This window comes from Grus americana, chromosome 3 (genome assembly GCF_028858705.1).
Source record: "Grus americana isolate bGruAme1 chromosome 3, bGruAme1.mat, whole genome shotgun sequence".
Taxonomy (NCBI): Eukaryota; Metazoa; Chordata; class Aves; order Gruiformes; family Gruidae; genus Grus; species Grus americana.
Genome location: NC_072854.1, coordinates 66398264 through 66412438, shown reverse-complemented (window position 1 = coordinate 66412438; position 14175 = coordinate 66398264). Strand labels below are relative to the sequence as shown.

The 14175-nt window shown below is 37.8% G+C and overlaps 1 protein-coding gene across 5 annotated transcripts in view; it reads right to left on the bottom strand.

Annotated features, from left to right (window-relative positions):
• The window catches only part of ADGRG6 (adhesion G protein-coupled receptor G6), a 114665-nt gene that overhangs the window by 14302 nt on the left and 86188 nt on the right, over nt 1–14175 (bottom strand). For all 5 annotated transcript variants that reach the window (XM_054819522.1, XM_054819521.1, XM_054819523.1 and 2 more), the window contains 6 exons: nt 12009–12149; nt 8190–8306; nt 7034–7079; nt 5182–5288; nt 2237–2364; nt 654–922 (listed from right to left, as the gene is read on the bottom strand). In XM_054819522.1, the coding sequence (XP_054675497.1) occupies nt 654–922; nt 2237–2364; nt 5182–5288; nt 7034–7079; nt 8190–8306; nt 12009–12149 (808 nt within the window). The remainder of the gene's footprint in view (nt 1–653; nt 923–2236; nt 2365–5181; nt 5289–7033; nt 7080–8189; nt 8307–12008; nt 12150–14175) is intronic.

Below are 14175 nucleotides of genomic sequence, written 5' to 3'. Positions count from 1 at the left end.
ATGTGCATTCAGGCAGAAGGCACAGATTCCTGATATAGAAAAAAAAAAGAAGAAGAATAAAAGCCTTGCTGCCTGAGCCTCGAGGTTATTTTTCGGTATTACACTTTCCATTTCAGTCCTGCAGTGTACACTGCTTCGGGCAGGCAGGATCTCTCTGTGGTTTAAACACTGTGCTGAAGCTCAGGAAATTTTGGTTGTTTCTGATTCCGCCATATCCTTTGTACTGTTGGCAAGAAACTTTAAGCTGGATTGAAAGGTTTTTGAAAGTCAATGCAAAGATCGCCATAGGCTTTGTAGTAACTGCAAGCATTTCTGAATTCATTGTGCACTACTGTTCACCATCTCTGATACGACACTAGCATTTACCCTCTCCGTTTCTGGTCTCTCTGGAAAGTAAGACCAGTTTATCTGGTCTCTCCGCTCCTCCTCGGGCTGTGAGCTGCTCCAGGCGGAGAGCACCAGTTACGGTGTATTTGCACAGAATTGTACATGGGAACTCAGCAACAGAGAGGGCTGGCTGCACGCTGGCACGGCCGCGGGGCCGGGAGAAGGAAACGCTGATTTTGATTCTGCTCTGCATTTGTGATAGAGAGCTTTTATATAGCATCACTTTGAAATACATGCTATGGAAATACTGCATCTACTGAACTCACCCCAGCCAATGATGCAAAACTTCAGTATGTATCGCCGTATATAGGTGTTGAACACTTTCACTAGAGCGATGTACATGTGAACGGCTTCTAGTCCCATCCATGTAAAGGTGGCCAGAAGAAAAAAGTGCAAAAGTGCAGCTACAGCTATGCAGAGGCCATCTACGTCAAATGATGCAAGCCAACCATCAAGTAAGAAGATCAAGTTAAGAAAGAGCAGGGCTGTGCTCAAATTCATCAGGATTTTGGATGGATAATCTCTTCGCAACTTCCTAACAAGAGAAATACAGGTGCATATGATTAATTGGCTTCAATCACTCAAGCGGCCTACAGCAGGTTTACCAGTTTACAAAGTAAATAAAAGCACAGGGATCTCCTCTCAGCCATAAGCTTTTGTGGCAATAAAGCGCAGTGATGTGCACTTCTGTGTAATATCGCTGAAGGTTCCTGTTGTATGTGGTGGGGGAAAGCCAGTACTTCTTCGGGACCTTAATGAGCTAATTCATTTTGACAATATTTTAGCAACTGATTTATTATTAAAAACCTTTCAAATTAAATATAATACAATGTAGTTTGTACTTTAAATGAAAATTGAAGAAAATGAAAACTTTCAAAACACAGCTGGCCAGAAGCTCATCTCTGGATCAATTTAACTGTTAAATTTTGCTTAATTTTAGGAATATATTGTCCAATGCTTGCTGTTGGCTTTTTTTTTTTTGGGGGGGGGGGCGTGGGGGGCGTGTGTGTGTGTTGTGTTTGTTTTTAATAGTATCTTAGGAAGACTGAAGATCAAGTCCATTTTCTTTTTTCACTGATACGCATTGAAATGTATGAACCAAGGGGCAAGCCAACACCTTCTGCCATCTTGGACCAGAACATTATACCGTAGGTAATGCAGTAGGAATGCAATCATTAGAGATGTTTAGAACTTGAAAACCCCCTTTCCCCTGCCTGCCCCCCTCCAGCAAACTATCATTCAGCAGCTATTCTGTCCTGTCCGTTTAGAGGCAGAATGGTTCCTTTGTGTTGATATGACTTCATTTTCTCTTTTCACTGTTCACAGAACTGTATCACTTCAAAACTTGTGCATTCCCTTGAGTCACTTTCACATTTCAGTAGGATTGCTGTTGAAATTGTTGTAACACTTCATGATTTATCTTCATTTTATTTCCCTTCCTACTTCCTTCTGAAGGGCTCTAGAATGTAATTGTTCCAGTTGGAAATTTCTCTTTTTATACTTAGGACCTGTTATGCTCACACTGGTTGCAGATTTTAAAATAATACATAGCTTTTCAGAATCTGCAGGATACTGTACTCTCAAAAGAGAAAATTTTGAGACACATTAGCCTTGTTGCCCAGCCTGAGCAGCACAAGACATTGGAAACAGGAGGAAAGAGTCTGAACCTATGTCCCCTTCAAAAAAATTTCCACTTACAACTTTGCAACCATGATTTTGCAGTTTGTTTTTTTTAAACATAGATTTCCCTTCCTAGACAAATAAACCACATCAACCATATAGCTGGTTTATTTTATTTACCACATACAGGTACTTCCTTTGTGGTGTTTTTCACAGAACTAATACTTACTCAAATGCAATATACGTCAGAAGAGTTGCAGCTGAAAATATAGCAGATATCCCACAGCCTATGTAAGTGATGAAGGTGAGGACCTTGGTATTCTGTGGGTCTATTTGTGTAATGGTTCTCTGAAGGTCCTACATGAGAGAGGAGAAAGAGGCATCAGTTATAGCAAACACATTTTCCTTGAGTACAACTCTCTCTCCTGGTAATCAGTCAAGTAAAACTCAGAAGCGCTTTGGCAATACCCCTATAACCCTGACATTAGGGTTCATGTTTACTGAGTATACTTAGGCTATAGTCGTTACACCTCTCACTTCCTTCCCACAGCTCTTGAAAACATTGTGCTTTAAGTATTATAACTGCTGGGATCAGCAGATAGGCAGAGCCTGATACTGATCCTTGTAATTCAGTACCAGGAATTCAAATGTCCTTCCCTGGAAAAATCTCCTTTTTTCAAATGTTTTAGCTCCATTTCTTATAGACAACTCTCTTTAAGAAGATGTAAGATTTAAGAAAATGTAATTTAAAAGTATTTAAAAATATGCACCATTCTAGGGAGTTTCTGACTTCACTTCTTGTTAATAAAAGTTCATAAGAGTCAATGTAGCTAATCATCTATGGGTGAAACCAAGGGCAAGATATTGCTTTTTGCTTTTATGGTCTGTTTTTACATGCAAACTACAGTTATAAATAGAGTTGGTCAGAAAAATAGTGACAAAGACAACATTTAAAAAAAAAAAAAACTGGAAATGAAGCAGGAACATTCTGAGGATTTTTTTTCCAGTTTTCTGTCCAACTGTAATTGCCACATAGTGCCATCTGAGAATAAATGCCAGTGTTATTTCCTTTTTTAAGGACAAGAAAAAATGAGAATGTTTGGATCTATATCACTCCGGAGTAAATGTGCGCAAATACTAACATATAATGGTGTCCATTCTACAGTCAGTGTAACTGTTGTCCCTAGCAAAACTATCTAGCAAAAAGAAACCAGCAAAATGCTACAAAACTTGCTATTCCTCATAGGAAAAGGAAGGAGCTGTATGCAGTTTTTTACACCCTGTCCCAACCTTTTATGACAGTTTATATATGTATAAGGAGAGTGTTATTTGAAAATAATTTAATAGCTAAATTAAAGTCAGAAAAGATTATTTGAATGGAAAAGCAATTAAAAGGGTCAAAACTGTGTAAAAATCTCTTGGAACACAGCCCAAATTCAAAGAACTTCTGCCTTATTTCCTACTGCCACAAAAGCTTTCGGGGAAGAGAAGGGACTCATTGAATATATCCTAAAGAAAGCCCTTTTTTTCTCCCTCTGAGGATGAAAAGTAAAACAAGACCACAATTTAGCTTGCAAAAAGACAAAAAGCTTGTGGCTTTTTCATATCTACATCTGAGCATGACGTGAAGAGAGCAGCTCTATTAAGAAGGCTCGGGAAGGCCAAAGCTGAAAAAGTCAGCGCACGCGGCTCCCTTGTGCGGGTAAGTCCTCTGTGTCACTGCAACAAGTTAAATCGAAAACCAGATACTTCCACAGCATTGCTGTGATCGGGAGCAAACGTCTCTTCTTCAGGTATGTTTCGGAGGCCAAAGAATGTTCATTTCAGATGGAAAGAAACATTTCAGCCCATTACTGAGCATAAAAAAAATCACCCGATGTTAAGATAGCAGTATTCCATCTTTTTTCATGTTGGGATTTTTTTTCTCTCGAAAACACTTCACACGTGCAAATAGCTGGAGGCACCTGAATGCCGGAGGAATTCTGCTCCTGAGGCTGAGGAGCTCTGTACGGCTCCCCTTCACCTCCCCGGGAGGCTGTGCTCTGCCGATCGCAGCCACCAGCCTGGAGACTTTGCTTAAGGCTCTGACAGAGTACCACTCACACCTTTCCTAGCGGCCCGACGTGGGCAGATTTTTTTCTAAGAGAAGGCCTGCACTGCAAGGCGTCCCCAAAGCTGATTAAAGCCATTTATAAGAAAACATCAAATATGAGTTTACGCATTTCACGAAAGAAGGTATTGCTTTATACTTTTTGACGTCAGATAAGCATAAATCTTGTCAGATTTGCTACCTAAATTCACAAGGGGCAATTTAGCCCCTTGAATCTCAGGATGAAAAGGAATTATTGTGCTCCCTTGACTTGTCACCCTCACTAGCAGCTTTACTGACTGTAGGACACTTTTCTTTCCCTGACTGCTTTCCTTCACAATATGAGTCTTTTTTTTTTTGTTTTTGTTCTGAAAACAGCACCTCAACTTTTTTTCCTACTTTTTTATTTTCTGCAAACAGCTTCCCACTTTCCTGATCTTCAAATTTCAAATCTACCTAGAGTTGTTTCTCATTCACTTCCCTCTTGTTACACCCTCCTGTCTCAGCTGCAGGTCATTTTTGTCAGATTATGTTGTTAAGGGAAATGACAGGGACCCCTTGTACCTTGGGACTCATTAAGATAAATTTTTTTCCATTTTGCTAGTGGCAGTGTTAGTACTGGGCCTTGGTTTTACAGTCCCTGACTTTCTTTTTCATCCAGTCATGTCCCGGGTTTGAAGTTGTATGTTATAATATGCTATTTGTATTGTGGTATTGCTCAGAAGTATCAACCCCAGGTCTTTTGTGGCACAGTATTTTCAAAATTTAGAATACTCTTATGGGCATATTTTACTTTTTATTTTATAATATTTAGCCACTTGTAAAGAAAATAATAATAATAATAATAATAATGTGCTTTCATGACTAACTTTACTCATTGCCTCATTTGTGAATCATTATCACTAACTATTTTGTTATGAAAAGATAACTTCATGACAATAAGGGGGGAAATGATGCATTATTATTAAAAATGATGTGTAAAAGGAATAACACAAGTAACAAAAAGGAGAGCTGTCTTGACCCAAGACAAAAACTGCATTGCAGTTCCTAGGAAAGATGGGTTGGTGAACAGCGAGTTTGCCTACCATTAGGACCCCGAAGTGCGTGAGGTGATTGCACAAGCAAACCGTCTCGTTTTCATTGGACTCTGCGTCCACTTGGCAGCCCGCAGGGTTCCAGCCACCGTTGCCACCTGTGGAAATGAAAGAGGAGAAACCATACTTTCCAACAAACTCATGTCACCCTCTCTTTCAACAAATTTCTCACTTCGTCTTGTGCAAACGCAGAAGTGCTTTCTCAAATTGAATGAGCGAACATTAAAAACAATGAGGAGAAGAAGCAAGCGTCAGATTTCCTAGTTTCTGCAGAGAGTCATGCCAGATGAATGTCCCAGTAATGGACTATTGAGCAGAAGCAATAGATGGAGATCTATAATACAGGTAAGGACCTTTTTGTTTAATGAGGGATGCATAAGACCTACTACGTAGATCATGCATTAAGACACACCATAGTTTTACCCAACAATAAGATGGTTTTAGAACTCCATCTTACCGCACTGATGTGACGCCTGCACCTCCCTCCCTCCTACTCCCCAGGCACGTGCAAGCATTTATGAGCCCTGCCCTTCCGCTCTCCAGTGTGTAATGCAGAAGGTCAGAGTGCATAATCCCAAATATCTTTTGTGGCCTTAAGAAAAAACATGAAGTAAACTATCCCCTACTTGCCCCCCCTGAAAAGGCCATTCTGAAAAATAAGTAGAAAGATTTTTATTTTTTAAAATTAAATGTCAAAAATTTCTGATTACTTCTCCTTTCCTTTTTCCCTGCTAAAATATGAACTAATTTTGTGAAATAGTTGATCTTCTCTGAACTCTTAAAGACATTTTTGCACAACTTCAGGCAAAATCCAGCAAATTATCTGACTGGCCCTATAACTTTACCTCAAATTCAAGACAGAATCTTACAAAAGATTGTGAAGATGTTCCAAAACCACTTAAAACTCTCCCCCACCTCAAGCATCCACTGAGAATAGTTTCCTCCCTGTGTGTTTCTCCTTTGATGTGCTGCTTAAGTTTAACTTCCTACCTAGGGTCTTTTTTTCCTTTTTCTTTTTTTTTTCCCTCTTTTTTATCCTTCTGCATTCTCCTCGGTTCTTCTGTCTGAATTTCCTGCTTTCAAGTACAACTTTGGATGGTAAATTTTATTTTCTTGCAAGATTCTCTGTACTAAACCCCTCCAGCTGAAATCCTACTGTTAACGACAGTTACTTCTTTGCTCTGGAAGAGTAACATCTCAGTAGTGATCTCTAAAATAGAAGGATCTGGAAAGTCATCCCAGAGAATGGCTTTGTCTGTGCAAGGGATGAAGAGCTTGAGTGTAAAAGCACCCAGAGGTTAGGCAGTAGCAATGAAGAATGAGGTAAAATGCTGCCTTGTTAATTTGTGTCTCTGTATGGGACCTCATCGTGCTGACTGTCATCCATTTAGAAGGTGAATGAAGTTTGTGTAAGGTAGTTTCTAACCTCCCACAGAAGAAAAAAACAGCTTGAGATTTGTAACAAGCACAATCTCACAATTAAATAACCCAACATTTTTAAAATGACCAGTTAAAAGTATGGCTATGAACCATTCATGTGTCTGAGTAGCATTACTATTTTATTTGCACATACAGAAATATCAGTGAAGAACAGCTGTCAGATACAGATAAGCAGAGAAACTTAATTTAAAAATTTAAAATGCTACAGAAATTTACATAAAATTCTTTAAAAGGATATTTAACATCTGCTGCAACTGTACTAACCAGAAGAAATGATACAGTGTAAAGACTAATTCTGCAAGGACTGATTAAGAAGCAAAAAGGGCCAAGACTGTGACTGATTCTAAAACTTAGACACCTTTATTCCCCCCTGTAAAAGAGATGACAGTATTTTTAAACTTACCATTTTTGTTCATATCCCAGAAGACACAGGTAGGCTTAGGATTTTCCTAAGAACACATGCAAAAGCAGACTTTGTATACCTCTTCAGACATAAATCTCATCAACATACACATTTAAAACAAATGTTTTCCTACATATCTTTCCATTTAATGAGCTGAAGAATAAATATCATTTGGATTGTTGAAATTTTGTCCAGTGTCAAATTAGAACTTATTCTGCTAGAAAGACAAATCTGCCCAGATTATAAAATCTAGAGCACTGTTCCTTTTCCACATCCTCAGAATAATGAAGTTTGATTGTTTCACTAAAGTTATCCATGAGTATGATGTCTTTACAGAGTCTAAATACTTTTTACTGTTCATTTCCTTAGGACTTCTCACTGAATCCTCTATGTACCTGGCCTTGAAAATGTGCAAAAGCTTGCTGAACCTAAGTGGAGGTTGTTTTGCCTGACTTCAAAATAATCATTATAATGAAATGCGAGATAAAGTTAAGCCAACTATGAAAATTTCAAACCAGGTTCTCATTACATAAACAATTTACTTAGGTATTGCATTTTAACATCATCTTTCTTAACTTCTCTAGTGCTATTACCTTTTTGGAATAGCTACTGACAACGTGTCTGAGAACAGAGTCAAACTCACACGGTTTTAAACCGAAACAGTATGTGCCAAAAGGTTGCTTTTGGTCTGTATTTCCCTAAACTGTAGCCATCTTTTAACAATGTGGTTCTCTCCATTCTTCCTTTGCTGAAAACCACATAACAACAAAATAGCTTGGGGAACTATTAACAAAGCAATTCATGTCTGATCAAAGAATTTCAGTCATTCTAAATCTCGTGTCCCTGGTCACCGGTCACGAACGTGGTCATGAACAGAGGTTTCACCTACAGTTATTGGCAAAGAAATTGCTTCTGAGTGGCAGAATCAACATTCTTCCAGAAAAATGTTAGATCATGAATGGAGGAGGAATGCGTGAGGATGGGAGATGTTATTTATTTTTATTTTTTTCCTTACTTGCTTTTATTCTAGAGTTTTTATTTCCATTTGAATTTATGTTCTTACTCAAAATCCATCCAAATCAATCAGGCTATACGCTCAGCCTTTACTATATATAATCTGTATTCCTGTTCCTTTGAATAGTCAGTCCTGTCTTACCTGAATTTTGGTATGCTTAATTGTAACCTTCACATAATCCTGAAGATCCTGAATGGTTATGTTTCCAATACTGCATGCCACCACAAAACTGGTCAAATTGGCAGGATTTTCTGCATCCTTTGAAAGATTCAGAAAAATATAATAAATGCTTACACAGCACATAACATAAAAGCCAGACTACACAGTTTCATTTTTGCAGCGTGCCAGAATAAATAAATTGTCAGCATTTCTACACTTTTGATCATGCAATATAAGAACATTATGTTTATAAAATCAAATTATGGGTTTGCCTCATGGAAGTTTCCCTATTTTCCTTATAGTCATAAACATATATATGCACAATTACAGACAGAGGTTAGAAGGCATAAACTCCCCTTTTAATCATTATGTCTGATGCCAAAAAAATTATAACTCAAACAATGTAGCAGATAACAACCCATGATATGATTAGCTCACTTCCCTAAACAAGAATGAACTAGCTTTCTTATCTTATTGTCGACGCTATCCTCCTTAGCTGATGCAAAGTTCTTGGAGAATAACCTGTTTTCTGCGTATAGTTGCTAAATTATCCTCCATTTTACAATGAGTGATTGAGAAGTAGTAAACAAATTCAAAGCAATATTACATACTGTAGGAGACAATATTTTCTACAAGGTCTTATTTGATGGGAATTTAAATAGAAGACTGATGTCATTGCTAAGCAATACCATTTCTAACCTGCAGTGAAAAAATACCAGGTTGATAATTTTCCAGAAGAGAAGTTTTCCTTGGAAACTGATGATTTATTAAAATGCAAGTGCTTTGGAAATACTATTTTCTTTTGACGAGCTTCCATTTAAACTTACATAGTTACATGCTGGGTTGGCCTTATGGGAAGCTGGGAAGCTTGGTCACTGCTTGCAGCAGATCTTGGGTCAAATGAACTGTATTGCCACTCACTTTCCCTCTGGGCTGCCAAACTCCTGAACCCCCCTGATTCCTTCAGTCTAGGGGTTTTGTTAGCCTGACAAAATGTCAGGTATCAGCTCAGCACTGGGCTCATGAGATCCCACCACTCATGAGAGACAGAATAGCTGCAGTTATTAAGTGCACATTATCCTGAGAAGAATATTTCATTTCTTAAGAACTATATCCAAGAGTTTTCAAACACGGTATTTCAGATTATACTGGAACTTAGTGACACAATTTCCTAAAAACTTTAAAATTGCAGAGGCATGAAAATACAGTGTTCTAGATAGTTCTTGAGCATTCAAACGATAGAAAACCTCTTGGCTACCACCTAAATGTCAACATCTGACAAAGTCTATGAAAGCTTTTGGACAGATTTCTATGGGTTTCAGTGGATCCTGTCTGTAGCAGATAACAAAAACCAGAAATAACTATCAGATGGTCTCTTTAGGGAAGGCAATTTAATATATTCTTATTTGTCCTTAGAAAGGAATAGAAATAATGTGTGCATTAAAATAAAATACAGATAACTGCTTATTTAGCTATAAGGCTGTGCTTAGCTAAAGTTAGGGGTAAGCTTTTAGCCAATAAAATACAGAGGCACAAAGTAAAGCAGTGCTGAGGCTAGCGTCAATGAGAAATCTGGTCTAGTCTAAACAATCATTACAATTCATGTATTTATCATATTTGCACGCTATTTTCATGGCCTCAGAACTCATGAGGATGATCCTTCCAACCTAACTTTAGGCATGCAAAAAGAAGGTGTCTAGAACTGAAGTAGCCATTCTAGGGTTTCTTAACATAGTCAATGAAAGGAAACTGGCACATCCAGGGCATAATCCATCTTACCTATTCCATATATCTAGGTCAAATACGGGTTGCCTAAAAATAAGTGTCCATTTTAGAGGCTTTAAGGTATCCTGCTCAGTCTCCAGCTACTACTGCAGAAGATCTCACGCCTCTTACAGGTTCCTTGTCACATCTGTCAGACGGTAGCACCTTTGTACCTTGGGGTGTCTCAAACTGCACTGTGCTCCTTTGGGGAACCGGTGCCTACTCCTGCACTAGGATGAGATGTCTCGCACCTCAACAGTGTCCATTGTTTTCCATCGACTGGCTTGGAAGGCAATTTATGGACAACAGTTCAGGCATAGGGTATGTACATTGAACACACCTGCCTTTGGTGAAATGAATCCCACACTGAATAGCTTACATCAGTTTTTCATACAGTCTTCTAAGTAAAATAAACATCGGATTTTAACGAATGACAAGATAAAACTTACTAGCATACTCTCAGTCGCAGTAAAAAAAACCCTCCAGTGCTGTAAAGTATGATGTTTTGCTCTTATGTTGAATGCTTGTAAGAAATATGGCTAATAGCATTGGGATTTTTTTTTTTTAAATTGCAATTGGAATAAATATATTTATGAAATACTTTAATACTAATGGATAAAGCTACTGGGTTTGAGATGGCATGTGGATCAATTTATTTTTAGGCTTTGTTTTTAGCCTGTATTTATTTATTTTTTTAGACTTACTAAAATGTGGTTTTTACACATTTTTAATTAATAGTGTTGAATATGTTACCCATTAATAGGCTGAAAAACACACAAAAAAATGGAAGGAATTTTAGTTGCACATTTAGATGCAAATTATCCTGGTTTTTGCTTTTCAAGGACTTATTAAGTATCCCTTAGAAACAGATTCTAGCACCATTAAAGGACACATTTTGACTTTATATTATTTTATGCCATTACGACAAGCCTACATCTGTATTCTTCTGGTTTCCTTATTAAATATATCCATCCTGTTTTTCTCAAAAGTGGGCTTAAAATGAATACTATTTTAAATGGTTAAAGATACTTCGGGGTGTATTTCAGAAGGCAACTGAGGGTCATGGGTATTTTCTTGCCTAGATTATCTGAAGAATCTGGATACACTGCCAATAAAAACGATACTATAGGGACAATACAATACTAAAGAGTTCTGCGGATGCAAAAGAGCCAAAGGTCACTTGAAATACTAATGGGAAAACAAACTCAAGTCTTCTGAGGCTCAGTCCACTCACTATGAAACAATGTTTCCTTCTTAATTAACTCTTTTTTTTTTCTAAATAGGTATGGTTTTGGTTGTTTTTTTCCAAGCTGCGAACTCGTCCTAAATTTTTTGGCATCTGCCATGCAGGAACTATTTATAATTGCCATGTGACCGGACCCAAAGGAGAAAAAAATCAAATCTACCTGGATCCCTTTAGTTTTCAGGCACACGTATTGTTAACCTTTTTCCACATTAAAATATGGTGTCCTCATGAGAACACATATATGAAAAGAAGAATAGTATGTATAGGAACAAATATTCTCTGGCTGATGACCATCAGCCCAGAGTTTCCAACTGAATGCAAATAGTCAGCTGGATATGAGTGCCAACCAACTCTTTTAAGGAAAAGAGAAAGAAAGAGTACTTGGTAGTGTTATAGGCCAAATTCCCTTCTGACAGAAAAGAACCTGGCTCCACTGAACGTCAAGGATGTATATTAATGCATTTTAACAGAAGTTATGCCCTTTAAGAGGCCTTGCTACTCTGATTATAAGCACTTGGGATCCAGTTTTCCATAGATTACCCTGAGAAAAAGTTTCTCTCACGTGTGACAGGAATTTGCAGTCAAATCCCGGACTTTAATTCAGCTTGGGCACTTTGGCTATTTTGTCACTCTGAACATAACACCGCCTCTAGTGCCTACATCTGCTATCACCTTCTCATTCCTGTAACTCATGAGATGCTGTCAAATGATTACACAACAGGAAACTTTTAGCAGCTGCCTTTGACTCACCCTAATGGAAATGAAATTATGTAAAGCGCATTATGGTTTACCTGAAAAAGACCGTTTTTATTGAAGAAAGTAAATTGAGCCCTGGATATAACTTCAAACTCATCTTGACTTAAATTCTTCAGTAAACTTGGTGGCAGAACAACAGAAGCAAAGGCATTTGTCTGATCCTTGTCAAAATCTATCTGTTAAACAAACAGAGGAACATGTTCAAACAAACCCCAAACCATCCATTGTCCACAGCTGGGTTCACACCCTTACACAGAGATATCTAAACATGGGACTAGAACCAATCAACACTAATATGACCTGTACCTATGTAAGGCATAGGAGGTTTTCCCACCCCTCCAGCATGAGATCAGCCTTCTGCTACAGGCAGATACTAGACAAACCAACCAACCAACCAAACTCTTCCCCTGCTATAATGATAAATTGGAAATAATGAGATGGTAATAATGGCAGTCATAATAATTTTCAGTAACCTTCAACATACTTTTCCTCATACCAAAAAATGTTGACAACTGAAAAATATGTTCTGATTCCTTCTTTCTTGAGTTGTATTATTGGGCTTGATCTGCACATTTGAATTAATTCTCTTACGAGCTTTCCTAGTTTCTCTGTTACAGAAGGGAGATTTAAAAATAATGATTAGTGTCACGTCTCTATATTTATCATGCTATGTAGCAGAAAAAATACACTTTTTGCCATCAGTATAAGCTTAATCTACACTGGCAACGTGTCAGACAGCTGAAAGCCCTCTATGGCACAGGGATGTAACAAGTGAGCAGGAAATAAATGAGGATGCAAACTTGCATTTCATTAGCTGCCAGACAGCAATTCTATGACTGCACGCTCTCCCACCATGGCATACTCAAGGTGTCCCACCCCACCCATCAAAGGAAGGGGAGCAAGCCATCTCACAGTGGCTCTGTAGTAAAAGCGTTCAAGAATTTTCCTGTGAGATAAGGAAACTCACGCTCCTGACTTCTCCAGAGGCAACTTGGTCATGTATTTTTGCCTCTCACGATCGGTTGTATGATCCTAAAAGCACCATGAGCTAATAGAAACTTAAAAGGCATAGGCTACTGATAAATTTATTTAACTTCTAAATTTTCATGAATTTACTGTGAATAACAGGCATCCTTGGAAATTAGGAAGTGGTTCATAGATATCTCTTGACAGGGCTAAATGCAGTGGAATAAAAGGTTTTCAAACGATCATTCAGACACATTAAACAGGAAGTGTGTGTGTGATAAAGATGTCCCATTTGGTATTGTCTGCAAATAGAGTGGAAGACACTTCTATAAAGAAGTATGGATAGAATACAGGAACAGTTTAATAATATGAATCACAAAAAGCTAACTTAGTCAAAGGTTTGGCAAGAAACATAAAGACACGGGGGCCTGAAATAGAATCTTTCCAAATTGGCATGGATACATTTGCTTGAGATCTACTTTAAGAAAAAAAAAATGAAATAAAATCTGGAAACATTCTGACATACAGCTTGAAGAGTTTAATGCTCCCTGATGAGCCTGGGATAGATCATCACATCACTGGTGAAAAACCTGGGCTTTCACAAGGGAATCTCCCTCCAGCAGGGATAGCAAGTATCTTTCCTGGTAGGCATGGAAAATATAAATGGTGACTACAGCTGCTGTAGTCTTTTCTGGTAGGAAGGATGCTAAGAATTCTCAATCAGCTGTTGGAAATGTAAAAGTCTGAGAACAAACTCATGTTCCAATAGGAACATTATAAATAATTTGGCGGAGTTGGGATTTTATGATTATTTAGACAATGCTGTAATAAATGATTCCAGGGCAAGAAAATTCCTGGATGTCCTCAAGCCACAGATGGTAATTCTTATTATACATGCAAACATCCCAAACCTGACTTCAGAATTTTTCCTTTTTTCTTTCCATAAATACAGGATGAAACCTGGAGGAGAAACGTTCCTTTGATAACAGCTATTGAGCTTCATTAATAAGAGAGCTAAACAAAAGTAGATTCACAATCATCAAAAATTTCTAATAAAATTGATTCAAAGAAATTTTAGCCAAAACATCTATGAATATAAATATGTGAAAACTCAATTCCATTAAATCCATTTGTATCTATTTAAACCAGCATTTGAGTTTTGATCCAAAGTTTATATACTGTAAAAGGTCTGCAGCATATTGTATTACTACTACTTTTTCTAGCACTGTCTTCATT